The sequence below is a fragment of the Sceloporus occidentalis genome, unplaced genomic scaffold, assembly GCF_023333645.1.
Source record: "Sceloporus occidentalis isolate IW3139 unplaced genomic scaffold, rSceOcc1.0.p SCAF_9, whole genome shotgun sequence".
Taxonomy (NCBI): domain Eukaryota; kingdom Metazoa; phylum Chordata; class Lepidosauria; order Squamata; family Phrynosomatidae; genus Sceloporus; species Sceloporus occidentalis.
In genome coordinates, this window is record NW_028316989.1 from 9,932,975 (window position 1) to 9,948,171 (window position 15,197).

General features: G+C 43.3%; 1 protein-coding gene across 3 annotated transcripts in view; it reads left to right on the forward strand.

Annotated features, from left to right (window-relative positions):
- The window catches only part of ROBO4 (roundabout guidance receptor 4), a 50,519-nt gene extending 35,601 nt beyond the window's left edge, over window positions 1-14,918 (forward strand). For 2 of the 3 annotated variants that reach the window (XM_089538106.1, XM_089538107.1), the window contains exons 17-20: window positions 2,194-2,433; window positions 6,770-7,164; window positions 9,181-9,441; window positions 13,237-14,918. In XM_089538106.1, coding sequence (XP_089394232.1) covers window positions 2,194-2,433; window positions 6,770-7,164; window positions 9,181-9,441; window positions 13,237-13,424 — 1,084 coding nt within the window. In that variant the 3' untranslated portion in view covers window positions 13,425-14,918. Of the gene's footprint in view, window positions 1-2,193; window positions 2,434-6,769; window positions 7,165-9,180; window positions 9,442-13,236 lie in introns of those variants that run through there. The other variant, XM_089538109.1, reaches the window with a different exon arrangement.
- Window positions 14,919-15,197: the final 279 nt, after the last annotated feature.

A 15,197-nucleotide genomic window follows, 5' to 3' on the forward strand; every position in this document is an offset into this window, starting at 1 on the left:
CTGATGAAACAAAGGACACAGTGTGTTAAATTAATCAGGTATTTATGAAGTTGCCATATACCAGGTCAGACTATTTGTCCATCTGAGCAAGAAATGTGTCCTTCGATCTGTTCCAGAGATGTTTCCCATCATTTTCTCTCAGGGACATCATTGTTGTAAAAAAATGCCAGGGATCGGACCTGGCACCTTTGGCATGCCAAGCATGTGCTCTGTTACTGAGCTACAGCTCTGTTCATTTCACCTTTATCCATCAGTAAGTGGAGGACACTTTTCTCTTTTTCAATTCTCTTTTTCATGTGAGGTTACAAAAGTAGATTGTAGCAGTTGAGGTAATCTGAAGACAGAAGAGGAAATTAGAAGAAGATTTTAAAAAACCTGGACATTTTAAAAGTAATTGCAAAAATGGAATGACAGAGGACTAATCAGGACTGTCTTTTCCAAACTGAGACAACAGGCAAAGAAGGATTAAGTGGAGGCAAACAGTAAACACTTCCATGAGAGAGGTCTATGGTGTTTGAATGGTTGAAGAGCTAACTAGGATTCTGGGGATCTGAATTCAAATGCCTGCCTGCCCCCAAGATCACCCAGTGAACTCATGACTCACTGAGGAATAGAACCAGTATCTCTCAAGTACTATTTCAACACTCTAATTGTATACCTTAATTATAGGTTTGCCTAAGGAAGAACTTGGAAAGGCTACTTTTGGAAATACTGTACATCTTCCAGATTTCTCCAGGAGGTATGGCCTGGACAATTCTGGGAGAAGTATCTCCCAAATCAAAGGCTTTCAGTCCTTAATCAGTTACAGTGTCTTCAGGAAAGCTAAGCAATTCTGTTCCTCTTCCTCTTTACACTTTCTCCACTTGTGTCTCACACCTTGTCACAGTAAGAGAAAGAGGGTCTAATGCGCAAGTGGCAGACACCATCCATTTACACGCAAGAGTCAGGTGTTGTCACAAATCCACCCAGAGGTGGGAGTGGAAGGTGGAGGTGGAAGGGGGAGAGGAGAGAAAGTGCTGAAGAATTGTTCTGTAAGTGATGACAGAGCTCCCTGCACAGAAATAGGTTTGGTCCACTTACAGAAATCACTCAAACTTCTGGCAGAGGTGTGAGAGATGGATGTGCAGCTTGGAGAGGAGTCACTTAGAAACTGGAGCTGTGCCAGTATGGGAAGGATGCCTCAGCTTGGACTGGCAGGGCTGCTCAGGTGCCACCAACTAAAATCCCCAGGATGACATAACATTGAGCCAGGGCAGCTAAAGTGGTGTCACACTGGATTATTTCTGCAGTGTGGATGCAGCCTTAGGGGCTTTCCAAGCTCCCATGGTCTGCGCAGCCACCCTGTAGACCTTGTGGGGATAGGGGCTAGTTTGCTGGACATGGATTTGAGAGATTCAGGGTTTAGTCTCCACTGAATGGTGAAACTCCCTATGTGACCTTGAGCTGGTTATACCTAGCCTGGCCAACCTTACCAGGTTGATGTGAGGATAAAAAGGGAGGACGGAGAGAGAGAGTCTTGAAGGAAATGTGAGATATAACATCTAACCAATAAATAAATACCTTTATAGCAAGAGGGGGAAGATAGGGACCTCCAGCATGAATCAGTGAGTCATGAGTCTGTGAGTCAAGATTCCTGGGTGATCTTGGGTGAGACATTTTAATTCAAATCACCAAAATCCTAATAGGTGCAAGTGCAGGCACCCACCCCATTTAAGCCTATGGGGCTTGATTATGCATGGGTTTTCAAACTCATGGGGAGGTGGGTGGTTCTGGAATGGATCCCCTGCAAGTTCCAAGGGTCAACTGTATATCTGGAGAGGGTGGTCCAGTTACCATCTTCCCCAAGAGCATCCCCCTTCCCACCCTACCCTGAATTGCTTCAGGGGGCCTCTGATACAGGTTGCTTCTGGATGATGTTTGATTTGGGACACAACAGACCAACCTATGAGGAGGATTCAGCCAGCAAGGGCATAATGATACAACATGAGAGAAAATGGGAGAGGAATTCAAATCTGCAGTGTAGAAGAGAAATCAAGGTCAGCAGCAAGGGCAGGATAGGACTGGAACCTAGGGCTGCTATATTCTAATCTTTCCACCAGTTTTTTGCACCAAGGATTATGATGATAATATCAGGAGAGGGGCATATTTTCCAGAGTCATTCACAATGTACTTGGTTGTTTTTGTGTTTGACAGGTGTACCTGCACTTGCTACTTGGATCATCCTGTAGACCTGGCATCGTGGCAGCAGGACAAAGATTCCCAGCAGGCAGGCAGTGAATCCCTGGAAGAAAGCCAGACCATCCCTACACTGCCTTACAGCCGCCTTTCTGCAGCCTCCCTCTCCCTATCTGTCAATGATGACAGGGAAACTGTTCTCACCCCAGAAGAGGTGGCAGAGTACCTGGAGCTTAGTGAGGAAGTAGAGCATCATAGGTAACTTTTGGTTGTTGTTTTTAAACTATTATTTCATTTCATTTTTATGCCACCTTTCTCCCAGAGTGGGACCCAAGGTACTCATAAAAGGAATCAGCTAAAAACAATACAATTTTAAAGATTGAAAACAGTATAAACATTTTCAAACATGTTCAAAGCAGGGAGAGAGAGGAGAGGGCAGAATCTGGCCCTTCCCAGTAGGCTTAGACAAAAGCAAACTGCCACAACCTCTCCTACCTTGTATGTTCTTCCTCATTAATAACTTTTGCCAGTATGACCACACTCTGATGTTGGTTGGCCACGTGTGTCCTGGTTTTCATCTGTGAAATGTTGGATGGTATGAGATAGGTCAGGTTGAGAGAGAGTGACTGGCCCAGTGAGTTGCACAGCTCAGTAGAGTTTAGATCCAAGATTTCTCGAATCTGAAACCAAACGTCAAACCAGCACATTAGCCTAGATCTTTCCTCCTATCTGCCTCAAAAATAGATGAGGCATAATTGTGGATTTAAGTCCTTTTGTGCTGTTCTATGCTGGGCTTGAGCTGTACTTAACATAGGGCTCCTACTTTGTCCCATTGCCAGCAAAAGCATCGTTGGCCACAATTAGCTAAAGTGCCTGGAACTGCTGCCTCTGCACTTTGAAGATGGCTTGCCCCACAAGGCTGACTCCTTACACTTTTGTAATTGGGGCTGGGACACTGAGTACTTGATTTTACGGGAAGCACATTGATCCCACTAAGATAATTACAGCTCCATTTAGATCCTAGCCAGGCCAATTGCTTACCAGCTTAATATGTTCTCTGCAATGTTTAACAAACCTCAGTCAGTCCTACGATGCCAGTTGCTGTGCCTTCCAACTCCAAGCCACATTCTAAACTGTATGACAAAACATATATGTAATAATTCGCTCTTCTTTGGGGAATGAGGCTGGGATTAATTTTGGCCTCAGCTGGATAAACAGAAAAATCTGATTTGTCCCAGGACACACCATCATTCTGCTGACTGTCTGGTGGAAACCTGGAGTTCTTGCCAGAGTACAAGCCTCTGAGGCCCGATCTAACAAAGCCAGTAGTGAGGAATATTGGGATTTGCAGTTCAGCAACATCCGTAGGTCTGTGTAAATCCCATCCTAGTCTACTCCCAACCTTTATCCAATGTGGTACTTTCCAGTGCCAGCATGGTGTAGTGGTCTGAGCATTATACTATGTCTCTGGAGACCAAGCTTGGAATCCCCACTCAGCCATGGAAACCCATTGGGTAACCTTGAGCAAGTCACATTCTCTCCGTCTTAGAGGGAGGCAAAGGGAAACCTCAAATCTTGCAAAGAAAACCACATGATAGTTTCACTTTAGGACTGCCATAAATTGGAAACAACATGAAGGCACACAACAACAAGAAAATCCTCCAGGTGTATTGGACTACATCTCCAGTCACCCCAACCATCTGTTATGTAGTCCAAGTACTGATTTTGTGCTTTGAGTTGTAGGTGTTGAAATAGCACTGAGATGAATGGGAGGAGAGTGTGTTACATTAATGTAAAGTGAAAATTTAGTTACTTTTAAAAACTGGGAAATTAAAGAATGTTCTTTTAAATTTGTATTTAAATTGTAACTAACTATCTTGGGGGGGGGGGAGTTGCAACTATAACTACAACTGGTTTATTTTGAAAGGGAAATTTCTGAGTTCTGCCTTGGTAGTCCCATGCACTGTAGAAAAGAGCCCCAATTGAAAAGCTTTCTATGTGCATTTTACTTCAGAGGTGGATTCAACAGGACATTTTGCCTCTCCCTTTTAATGCTAAGCTGCTTTTTCTGAAACCTGTGGGCCTTAGGGCAGGATGTGGGTTGACCGCAATTTTTGATCCTGTCAATTGCATTCAGACTGACTGCAGAATGTTTTCTAACTCCTTCGGGGAAGATTTGGAATGAACTGTGGTTATAGAGAGGCAAAGAACCAGCACTTAAACATACATACATTATACCCTATATATATAAAAATAGATTCTCCTTGCCACATGAATGTTCTTCTGGAATGTAACCTGAATTCATTTGCCAGCTTCACATCTTCTGTTAATAAAACCCTCCATCAGAAACTGCTGAATCTGCCTTCAGTTCAGATTTTGAGGGGACTTGATACAGTTTAAAATGGAACAGAATAATTTAGAAAAGGGGGGGGGGGGTCCAGAACTGAAGGAACCAATAGGGCTGAGAAGGACTATGGGACACACATCCATGGCTCCAATCAGCAAAGTTAGCAAGAGAGCCCCAAAATACACTAGGGTTGGCTTACCGCATTTTGGAGAAACACACATTACCATTTAGAGAGGGTAATTGTCTTTTGGCCACTGAGTTCAGAGTCTAAAACTGCCAAGTGTACTGAGAGGGGGCTATGTGTGGCAGGATTCCTTGCCAATGTAGTAGGTAACAGCTAGTGAGGTAGCGTAAAACTGAAACTAATTTTAGCCCCAGCTAGAGTTGAAATTAATGGACCTTGTTAATCAAGACTGATGTAATTGCCAATGCCAATGACTTCAGCACAACCTCCAACATTTCACAGATGAAAACTTCAGTGCATGTGGCCAGCCAACATCAGAGTATGGTCAAGATTGTCAAGATGGCAAAAGGGATTAATGAGGAGGAACACACAAGCCAGAAGAGTTGCAGCTTGTAGCAGTTTTCTTTGGATTGGTTGAGAAGGGCAAGACTCTGTCCCACCGTCTTCTCTCCACTCTGTTAGTTTAACTGAATGCAAACGACTCCTCCATTTTAAATTTAGTTGACACCAATTGAAGTAAGATGAGTACAAAGGAAGAAAGTGAAATAAGAAGAGAGAAACTGGGACATTTTAAAAGCTGAAAAAGTGGGAGAATAGAAGATGAATCAAGACTGCTCCTACTAAATCAGGACTGTAAGGCTTGCTTCACTATAGATAGGACTAAAATTGGACTGAAAAGTAGGAGAAGCAAGGAGAGTGAAGTAGGCAGAAACATAGCTGGACTTGCTAACTGGAGGTTATGTGCTGAGGCTGACCTTGTAATTTAAATACGATGATATATTCCTGAAATGAAGAGTCACAGAAATTGCTAATTAAATGAAAACCTCTGTATTGCTGGTTTCCTTTCTGGATGTCTCCAACACAGCCAGTGGTTTCAGCAGCCCTTCCCTTTTGAGCTGCTCTTTAAAAGAACAGTGGCAGCATTCTTTGCCCTCAAATACTATGGCAGAGCTCCAACGTAGGCCATTTGCATCTGGGATTTCATGTGTGTTTAGGAGAAGGGCTTAATGGCTAGGCAGACAGATGGGCATAGGAAAATGCTTTGAGGATGCCCACTCCTACTTCTGCTTTGCTAAATCTTAAGAACATCTCTGATCATTTCTTGGGTGGGACTTGGAAGCCATGCAGAAACAGGAGAAGGTGCAGAAAATAGCAACCAATGAGATTATTGCACAGTTTTAAAAACCAGTTTACCGCTGCCAAATTCAATTCACATTCTGGAAATGGTGCACTAGCCACCACCATGGCTTTTCTGTGGCTCTTTGGTGCAGCATGTCTACAGGCTGCGCCAAAGACGTGGCACCAAACCACCCAATGTGCTGTTGGTCAGGCGGCGTGATGATCAAGTCCTTAGTGATGTCTACATAACCAAGAAACCTCTCCTGGTCCAACCACCACCACCCCAGCCCACCTTAAGAGCTAGCCATTGGATTTTCTGAAAGAACTTCATTCAGCTTCCCATTGGGATGCAAAGAGGAGAATGTTTCCATGCCCTCTCACCAGTGACTGAGGTTGAAGCAAGGACTTGTGACAGGACTCTGCTTCTGATTGTTGCAGGTTCATTTCTTAATGGAGGGATAGAACAATCATCCTCCTTGTGATCAGAAGCTGAATGGATCTTCTTCAGCTGATCCAGCTGCTGGCTCTTCTTATGCAGTTTGATAGTAAGACCATGTAGCTTTACTGTATACAGACCAGTAGAATTCAGAGCTATAGCCACGTTAGTCTGGAATGCTAGTATGCAAAGGGTTCTTACCTTTGAGACTGGCTGAGTGAAAGACATTGTAGCATAAGCTTTCATAGATTTAGGCCTGAGGAATTTGAGGAAGTAGGTATGAGTCATTGGAGGAAATAGACTTAAGTCTACAAAAACTACAACTTCTTTCACACAGTTAATCTCAAAGTCAATGCTACAAGATCCCTTTGCATACTGAATACAGGCCAGTTACAGATTTGTAACTGTAGGCTACAAATCCATAGCTGCAATACTGATTGTAGGTTATAATGGCACTTTTATTATGTTTGTCCACTTTTAATGCCAGTGTTGTCGGCTTTCCCTCAAGGCAGCAGAATGACAGCATCTCTGCTACTCCCCGGACCTTCACTTCACCTCATACCTATGGCTATATTTGCAGCCCATTGGCCTCAGAGCTCCTTGAAAATGACGATGATGACCCCAACATGGAGGAAAGCAGAGGCCACTCCACCAAGTTCTTCCACGGTTTCTGCCGGACACCCTTGTCCAGCCTGAGTGAAGATGAGGCCTCGCTGGGTGGCTCCCTCCTCAATGGCTGGGGCTCTGTTTCAGAAGACAACGGAACAAGCACCCGCTGCAGCCTGATCAGCTCCTCCGATGGCTCCTTCCTCATGGATGCTAATTTTGCCCAGGCGCTGGCTGTGGTGGTCGACAGTTTCTGTTTTGGGATGACTCAGAGAGAGGTTGACAAGGCACTGACTGGTAATATCCGCCTTCCTCATATCCCAGCTGATCTTCATGTAAATCAAGATTGTGCTCAGATGTTTTATTCCCTTTGCAGGATAATAGAAGTATGGTCAATAGAGGTTATGGCCAATAGAGTTTTTTTCTTTACAACTGAAAGTGATTGGGAAGTCAATTCCTGTTTTTAAAATGCTTCATATGGACCAAGAAAGGCCCAAGGGATTTTTAAAAAATGGCAAAAGTGCTTTCCACACACTTAGAGAGTATTTAGGGTAACAAAAGTTTGGCCAATAGGCTACGCTAGAACATGGTAGGAAAGGTACGGCCCAAAGGCCATATGTAGCCTCAGGATTGTTTTTGTGGCCCCCAGGGATAATTTTTAAAAGGTTTTTTTGCTCCCAAATGCCACAAAAGGATATATAGGGGCTGTGAAGGACATTTCCACCATGTTTAGAATCCTTGTCCCCTCCCTGGGTCAAAACAAATTTTTTGTAAATTTGGGTGGAAGGGGTCAAAATGACCCCAAATGCCCTCTGCTTGCCCAAAAAGCTCCAAAATATGACGAGAATACCTCAGTGTCTCCTCGATGGTATATCGGGCCATAAAACTGATTTTTCTTTTTGCAGGAACAGGTGAAGTGGGGGCTAAAGCCCTCCCAGGCCTCCTGGGGGGCTAATGCAGCCCCCTCACTTTCCACAGTTGCCCACCTCTGGTCTAGAGAGTGAGGAAGCATCTTCTATAATTATTTCTTCTTGAATTATTGGGACAGTTTCATTAATTTTGATTGAATGGGCTCTTGTAGGAGGGCTAGGAGAGATACGTAATGCCTTAGCTGTTTCCAACCTATCATTTATTGTCAGTTCACTTTGCTGTGAAACATCCCAATCAGGTTTTCCAGTGAATGCCCCCCCCCCCCCCGCCACACCCCTCTGGCCAGCCCACTAGCTGGCAATCCAGGGCATTATGAGAGCAGAGTCTATCTTTTCCTTTGACCTCCCCAGAGATGCTCCCTAGGACAGTGGAGTTCAGTTGCAGGCAGAGTGATCCTCCCTGCCCTCCAGAGCCGACAGATGAATTGATTTATTCTGTATCTGCTGCTCAGCTTCTGGGCACTTCCATTCAATCTCTGTTCCTCATAATAAGGCAGACGGCCAGGAAAGTGCAGCATGATTTATCACTGCAGTAACTCTCTGTTGCTGTTAGAATGAGGCTTTTGTTTCCAGTTTTCCCCCTGTATAGCAAACTTTAAGAGTCGTAAATGACAAAATTGATGGAGCAAGCAAAAAGATGCAGAAAAGGGGTGGGGAGCTTCTAGGCACAAACATGCCAAGAATCCCTGAGCAAACAGCCAGACAGCAACTTCCTTTCACCTTCCCCTCAAATATGGGCAGGAGATTTTTTTCTCCCCACTCCCTCCCTAACCAGTTCTTTTGAAGCTCTTCTTAGTTCCATCGGTGAATGAGAGACAGACTTTCCTTATTTCCCCCACATAGGCCACCATAGCAAGATCAAACAAGGCTTAGCATGTTTGTCCTAGACAGGTCTCTTTGGCTCCCAGCCAGATCTCTGTGTTTTGCATCAGAGTGGACTACATCTAAGGCACTCCCGGGATCAGCAGCAGCACATTAGGGAAGTTGGTAAGGGCAGGAATGAATTAGTTTGGCTCCTGTACTGTCCATGGCCACTTGGAAATAGCAGTGAGGCAGAACTGCCGTGGTTTTCATCTTCTCCAAGCAATGTATATGGATACATTTCTAAAAGGGTTTATTTGAGAGTGAATCTAAAGCACATGGTTTCAGCAGTTTGATATTGGCCATTTCTGTGGAATCCTGGGGTTTGTAGTTTAGTCAAGTACTTGTTACCTAAAGAAAAGTGGGGGACTGTGGGGGTCCCCACAAAATATTACATTAAATGATGGGGAAATTAGCTTTGCAAGAGGCTGAGTAACCTTTTGGAACATTTACACCCGTTTATACCAGTAGTAACTGAGGACAATTTGGGGTGAATTAAGAGGGTTGTTCTTTTTCCTTGTAGACTTTTTGCCTTCTGCATCTCCTCTTGATGGACTCCTGCATCCGCACACTTCTGCAGAGAGCTCAGAGGAAGTGCAGCAGAAGCCAGGATCAGAAGCCCTTCCTGCGTGGGAGTGGAGCACAGATTGGGTGGATGAAATGGAAGCCAAGTATACACAGCAGGCTGAGAACTGGAACTCCACTCCTAAACTGAGAAAGGGAAGGACAACAGCCTTGGGAGAAAGCCAGCCACTCACTACTTCTGCTTTGCAAGGAGGAAATGGCAAGTGCTGTTACTCTGGTCTGGAGGGAATGAGATGCAGATGGGGATGGGTGGATAGTCACCTAAGGTTTTGCCAAACTGACATATGAGACAATACCAGATTCAGGCAGATCTTAGAAATGTTACTTTTTGGATGACAAACTTCAGATCATCCAACCAGTGTGGCGTTTGGGTATTCTAGGTAACTTTTCCAAGCTCTGAATCCACGTTGAACTGTCTTTTTCACTTTCATTTTAAACCACAGGTTTTTTTTTAAAGACAGGTCCATTCTGTCCCATGTCCACATCAACTGGAAAGTATTTTTAAAATTCCCTAAAGCAAGCTGATGCCAATCAAAGCAGACCAATAGAAGCGAGTGGATGCCCCTCCAGAGATTATTGAATAACCACTGACCAGTGCTCTTTCTCATTGGGATAAAAGGAAGTTGCAGCCCAGTAACAACTGGAAGGCGACAGGTTCCCCAGCATAGATAGAGATGATGCTGGCCAAATTAAATAGTCTAACTTTATGGGAGGGCTGTAGTTTAGTGAGTGAGTTTGTACTTTGCATCCAGAATTTTAAAACCACTCTGGTTTTAAAATGATCAGGTAGATAGTGATTAGAAAGACTTTTTTTTTCCGCTGGAGACCCTTGTTGGCTTGTACAACTCAGACCAGACTATACTGCAAAAGATGTGCACATTATCCAACTTGGTACAAAGCTGTTTTCAATCTTCCTAACCTTAGGCTGACCAGTGACCTGTGGTAGGAAGGTTCTAGAGCTTGGGAAAAATGATATATATATATATATATATATATATATATATATACTCTACCAGAATTTACCCTCCAGCACAGCCATTTACCTAGAGTCTCTGTAAGCCATACACAGCCAATAGGAGAATTTGTGTTGCTCTGCTTTGCTTTGGCTTCATTTGTTCCTGACAAATAATCTATTCTATACTATTGTACCCTGTAGCACAGGGCTAACCAGTCTCTGGAGCTTAGAGATTTTTATTCATTTTAGAAGTGCACGGACAAAAGAACGGTGACAGGTGGCACTTTCCAAATCCCTACAGTACTGTGTCTTGGCAAGCTGCCACAACTTCTAAAATGCCCCTTTCTCCTCTGTTATTAAAGGTGTATGAACTTTGTTTTGTTCTTGCAGCAGGTTACCTTGCCTGACTCAGAACTGAAATCTGGCTCTGTGCACTATCCTGACTGTGTTAATCATGGAGATTTGGGTCATTGTCACTCCTACACTTCATCACATACCTTGCTTTTTTTTGGATTTTACAAGCATCTTTCTTTTGAAAGACATCCTTTTTAAATCCTTCCTGCTGCTATTCTTACTCTCCATGACCCAGATTTGAAAGTTTGCTCTATGATGCCATCCTGAGCAGGCTGCTTTCAAGGATTTGGGTCAGCATCACTTCAGCAAACACCAAGCTTTCTTGGATATTGCTCAAAGTTAATTGCTCTTAAGCAAATGGGTTAACTCTTCTTATTCAGACCTGTGGACACCCAAAGGCTCAATAGGTTTAGGGCAGCATTTGCAAGCTGCTTCAAGATCATATGGGTGTGTGTATGGGGGGGGGGGGGAATCTATTGATTTCCAATGCTCTGCATGACTGATGGGGCACTGATGGCCTCCCACACCTTTGTGCCTCAGCAAGCAGGAAAGAGAGGTTCAATTAGTGATGGTCATGCTTGTTGGAAGTAAGCTGTGTGACTCGTGCCTTCTGCCATATTCACTTTAGATCAGATCCTCACTCTGGATTAAAGGGAGAGCTGTTTCTTGGTTACTTTATGCTATTCTGTGACCTGACTCCCCAATGTATAGATGAGGGATTCCCTTTGTGAATCAGGGCAGTTGCCCATCAATGCTCTTCAGGGGTTACATGGAGAGGCAGTGAAGATATTTTTGACAGCCTTGTAAGGAATCAATGGAGAATAGTTTCACTGACACTAGGGAACACTTGTCATATTGTAGACTGAGCTACAGGCCAGTCTATGTACATATGGAAGAAAGTTGGGAAAGGTTGTGGGTCAACAGTAGAGTACTTGCTTCTCATGTGAAAGACCCAACTGAAGTCCCAGGGTCTCCAAATAGGATTGGGGGGGAAATTCTTGCCTGGTACCTTGTTAGTGATGTGATAGAAGCAGGACTCACAAGTTTGGAATGCCAGGACTTTTGTTAACACAAACAACGGGTGTTCAATTAAAGTTTTGTTGTTGTTGTGTGCTTTCAAGTTGTTTTCAACTTATGATAACCTTATCACAGGGTTTTGTTGGCAACATTTGTTCAGAGGGAGTTTGCCTTTGCCTTCCTCTGAGAGATGGTGACTTGCCTAAGGTGGACCAGTTTCCATGTCCAAATGGGGATTTAAATCCTGATCTCTAAAGTCCTAGTACAAGGCACATCATGCTGGAATGTTTTTCACAGCTATCACACTGAGGAAAAGCTGTGCCAATTTAATTTGCACAGTGCAGGTAGCTGAGGATATTGTTTCATTTGTTTTTAACAAGAACTTGCAATTCTTCATATATTACTTCATAAATGAGATGGAAAGCATTTGGGATTTTCAAAATTCAAATAGGAAAGAAAAAGAAACTGGCAGATATATTCATCCCTGTTCTTAGGGCTGCAGGTAAGATAAAGGACAGGATTCATGACCATTTAATGGTTGTATAAAAGAGGGAATTTCAGCAGGCATTGCTTCTACACAACCAATAAAGGCATTGGAGACCTATTCCTTATTTCAATTCACGACCCTCCCTTTTTACATTAATGTGGCCACCTATATTGCTGGTGCTGTTTTGCATCTTTGATACATATCCTCAAGCACCTCAAATTAGAATGATTCAGTCAGTCCATGTCTCAGTGTTGTCCATTTTTTAAAGTCCTACTCTCATGCCATAGCAAGGCTGTTGCATCTTTTAAGGCAAAGGATCAGGCCCAATTAAAATGCTGGCAACTCTTATGGTTAAATTTTATTTATAACAGAATTGCCAGGTTTTTCAAAATAGCAATAAGGGACAGTTGAAATTCATGACAGATAGAGCTGACAGTCAAGAAGTAGCTATTAATAAATTTGTGTTCTGCCTAAATTCCAGATGAAAGTATTGATTTCAGTTAATGTAGTTAATGTTTCTCTGCAAAATTAACATATTGTCAACATTCATACACTACACGATGCACACACTGAGCAGGAGATTGGTCCTTCCAGCTCTTTCATTCCAGTTTTCTGGTTTTTATGACAGGTTCACATCACAAAGTAGTTGATTTTTTTTTTTGGCATTTGTTGTTCAGTCTCTATAAAAGGAAAAGCTTTCCAACCCTCCAGTAGGGGACACCTGCCAGCCTTACAAAAGACAAGATGTCTGGCCATTAAATAAGGGATATCCTGTATTAAAAGGAACACTTGGCAACCCTAGTTCCTAACAATAAAAAGCATGCTAGTTCTTGATCAGAACCAGTGTGACTGTTTGGGAATCTGTGGGTTTATTCTGGTAAGGATGAGGGAATCCATGCTTCTGAGAGGTATAATCCATTGGCCAAAGCCCTGCATTAGGGGAAACCTGCCCTTGTGTACACTTAAAGTAAGCCTGCAAGGCATCTGCCTTTGAAGGATTTTTGTATGTACGCAAAGGCTTTTTCCCACTCTAAAGTTGTCAAGAGGTGGAATCTGGCTTTGCCTGAAGCTTCTCTCAGCAATCCTGGTATGTCAGTAGAGAGGAACAATAACTCCTTTTGAGTATGGTGAAGATGCCCAACCTTTCCCCAAAGTAATTGCAACCTATTGTTTCTTCGCAGGGGCCTGCATGTCCAACTTGATCAACTATCCGGCCAGAGCAACTGGTGCCACACAGCCTTCTCAAGTGGGTATCCAGGACCCTGCTGGGTCAGGAAGCTTTCCCATTATGAATGGAATCAAGGGGCAAGTACTGGAAGAATTAACCATGCAAAATAGGGAAAGCAAATCCCCCAAAACATGGAAATGATTGAAATGTGGTAAAGGTGTACAAAAGGAAAGCAAATTGTCCCCTAGACAGGTTTCTTCCAGCATTTCCTCTGGAGGAGTTTGCTGGGATGAGAAAGCAGGGATGTAAACTGGTAGTGATTTGGCACTCTCAGCATCAGTCAAGAAGCCTGATTTGATTACATGCTTTCTTCCAGTTACAAAGGATTTCTGTGGATAGGCACTGGGCCAGTGAAGAGGATGGTTTATTATTCCTCTTCCAACTGATTCTGTCCACCAACAAAGGGAAGTCCTCAGAAGTGTTATGACAGTCTTCTCACAGGGAAAGAAAGAACAACTTACCCCTATTCTGCCCTAATATTGCTTTTAGTACGTGCCAGGGAAGGAACATGTCCATATCACTTTCTGTTACATAGCTTTGTGACTTTGGATTATGTTACACAGCCTGGCTGCAGCCCTCATATGCATGCTTACCTGGAACATGGGGATTCGAGGTGCTTCAAAATGATGCTTTTGTTGGGCAACCATCCTGCCTCATTAATAGAGTTTTATGAGGTGTGTATGCCCAGATGTCATCATCTTCATTTTTTAATCCTCCTATGTTTTCCCACTACTGCTTCCAAGAAGAAGAAAAAATCCATTAGGGAACAAAGAATAGTATGCCTGCATTGACACCTTTTGACTTGGAGTATGACAGGTCCTTCAGTCCTTCTATCTGAATAAACATATGTAGGACTGAGCAGTCATTGGCATATCTGGAGGCCATTTTCCTGACATCTGTGTTTCTTTTGCCTGGGTTGCCAACTTTTGAGATTGCTGCAGTTGCCTCTTTCACATCAATTTGATCTGCAGCATCAGATGATCTATATAGCTGTGTACTGGGAAGAAGATAACTTCCTGTTTTTTGCATGTTAAACTTACTATAAATGCAGAGGAGCAAGCCAGATCAGGTTTGCTTTTTCCTCCTCCAGCCACTTGGCTGCTCTATAGAGGCCTGATCATCACAGTCCCCTCTGAGGTGGAGATCAGTGTCAGGATAATGAAGAGCAATCCTTTGGGCCTTTGGTTGTTGGCTTCCCTCCCAGGATCCATCAGTCTGTGCCACCATCTGGGTTGCCGACTTCCAAGGACATTTTTGTGATGCAGAGGAGAAGTGCACTGTTTCTGATCAAATATTTAACCATTGATTAGCAAGGCTGTGAATTTTTAGGAGCTGAACCGGGATCTCTTCTGCACACACAGAAATAGCTAATCCTGTGCAGTTTTATTTTTTAAAAAAGAGAAAAGAAAGCATCCTCAAAATGAAGGGGAATGACTTGCTAATTTTTCTTTTAAGAAAGTTGAGTGGGTCTTTTGTCCTTTTGCTGTTTTGCATAATTGCAAGGGAACCTTCCATGTAGCAGAAAATGCTTTTTCCTTTTGAATTTCTGCTCTACTAATAGTGCCAGATTGTGGCACTGCTACTAACCATTGTGTGTATGGCCTTACTGTGTAAATAAATCAAAAGTTTTCCAGAGTGGTGTCCACTGTCCTGTCCTTTGTGTTACATGTTTGTGAACTTCACCTGCATATATCTAACAAAAACTTTGAAAGGGACTGCCTCCTAGGAAGGTTGTCAGAAGCTTGAGAGTGTTCAGTTTGAGATGAAGTCATCCTCAGGAGATGTAGCTTTCAGTGATTTAGATCCATTTAAATAGGTGTAGCACGGAATTTGGCAATGAACATACAGCAGGTTGTGATAGCCAGTCGATGAGACCAAAGTTTCATAGAGGGCAATGCAGGTGATTTGGATTTC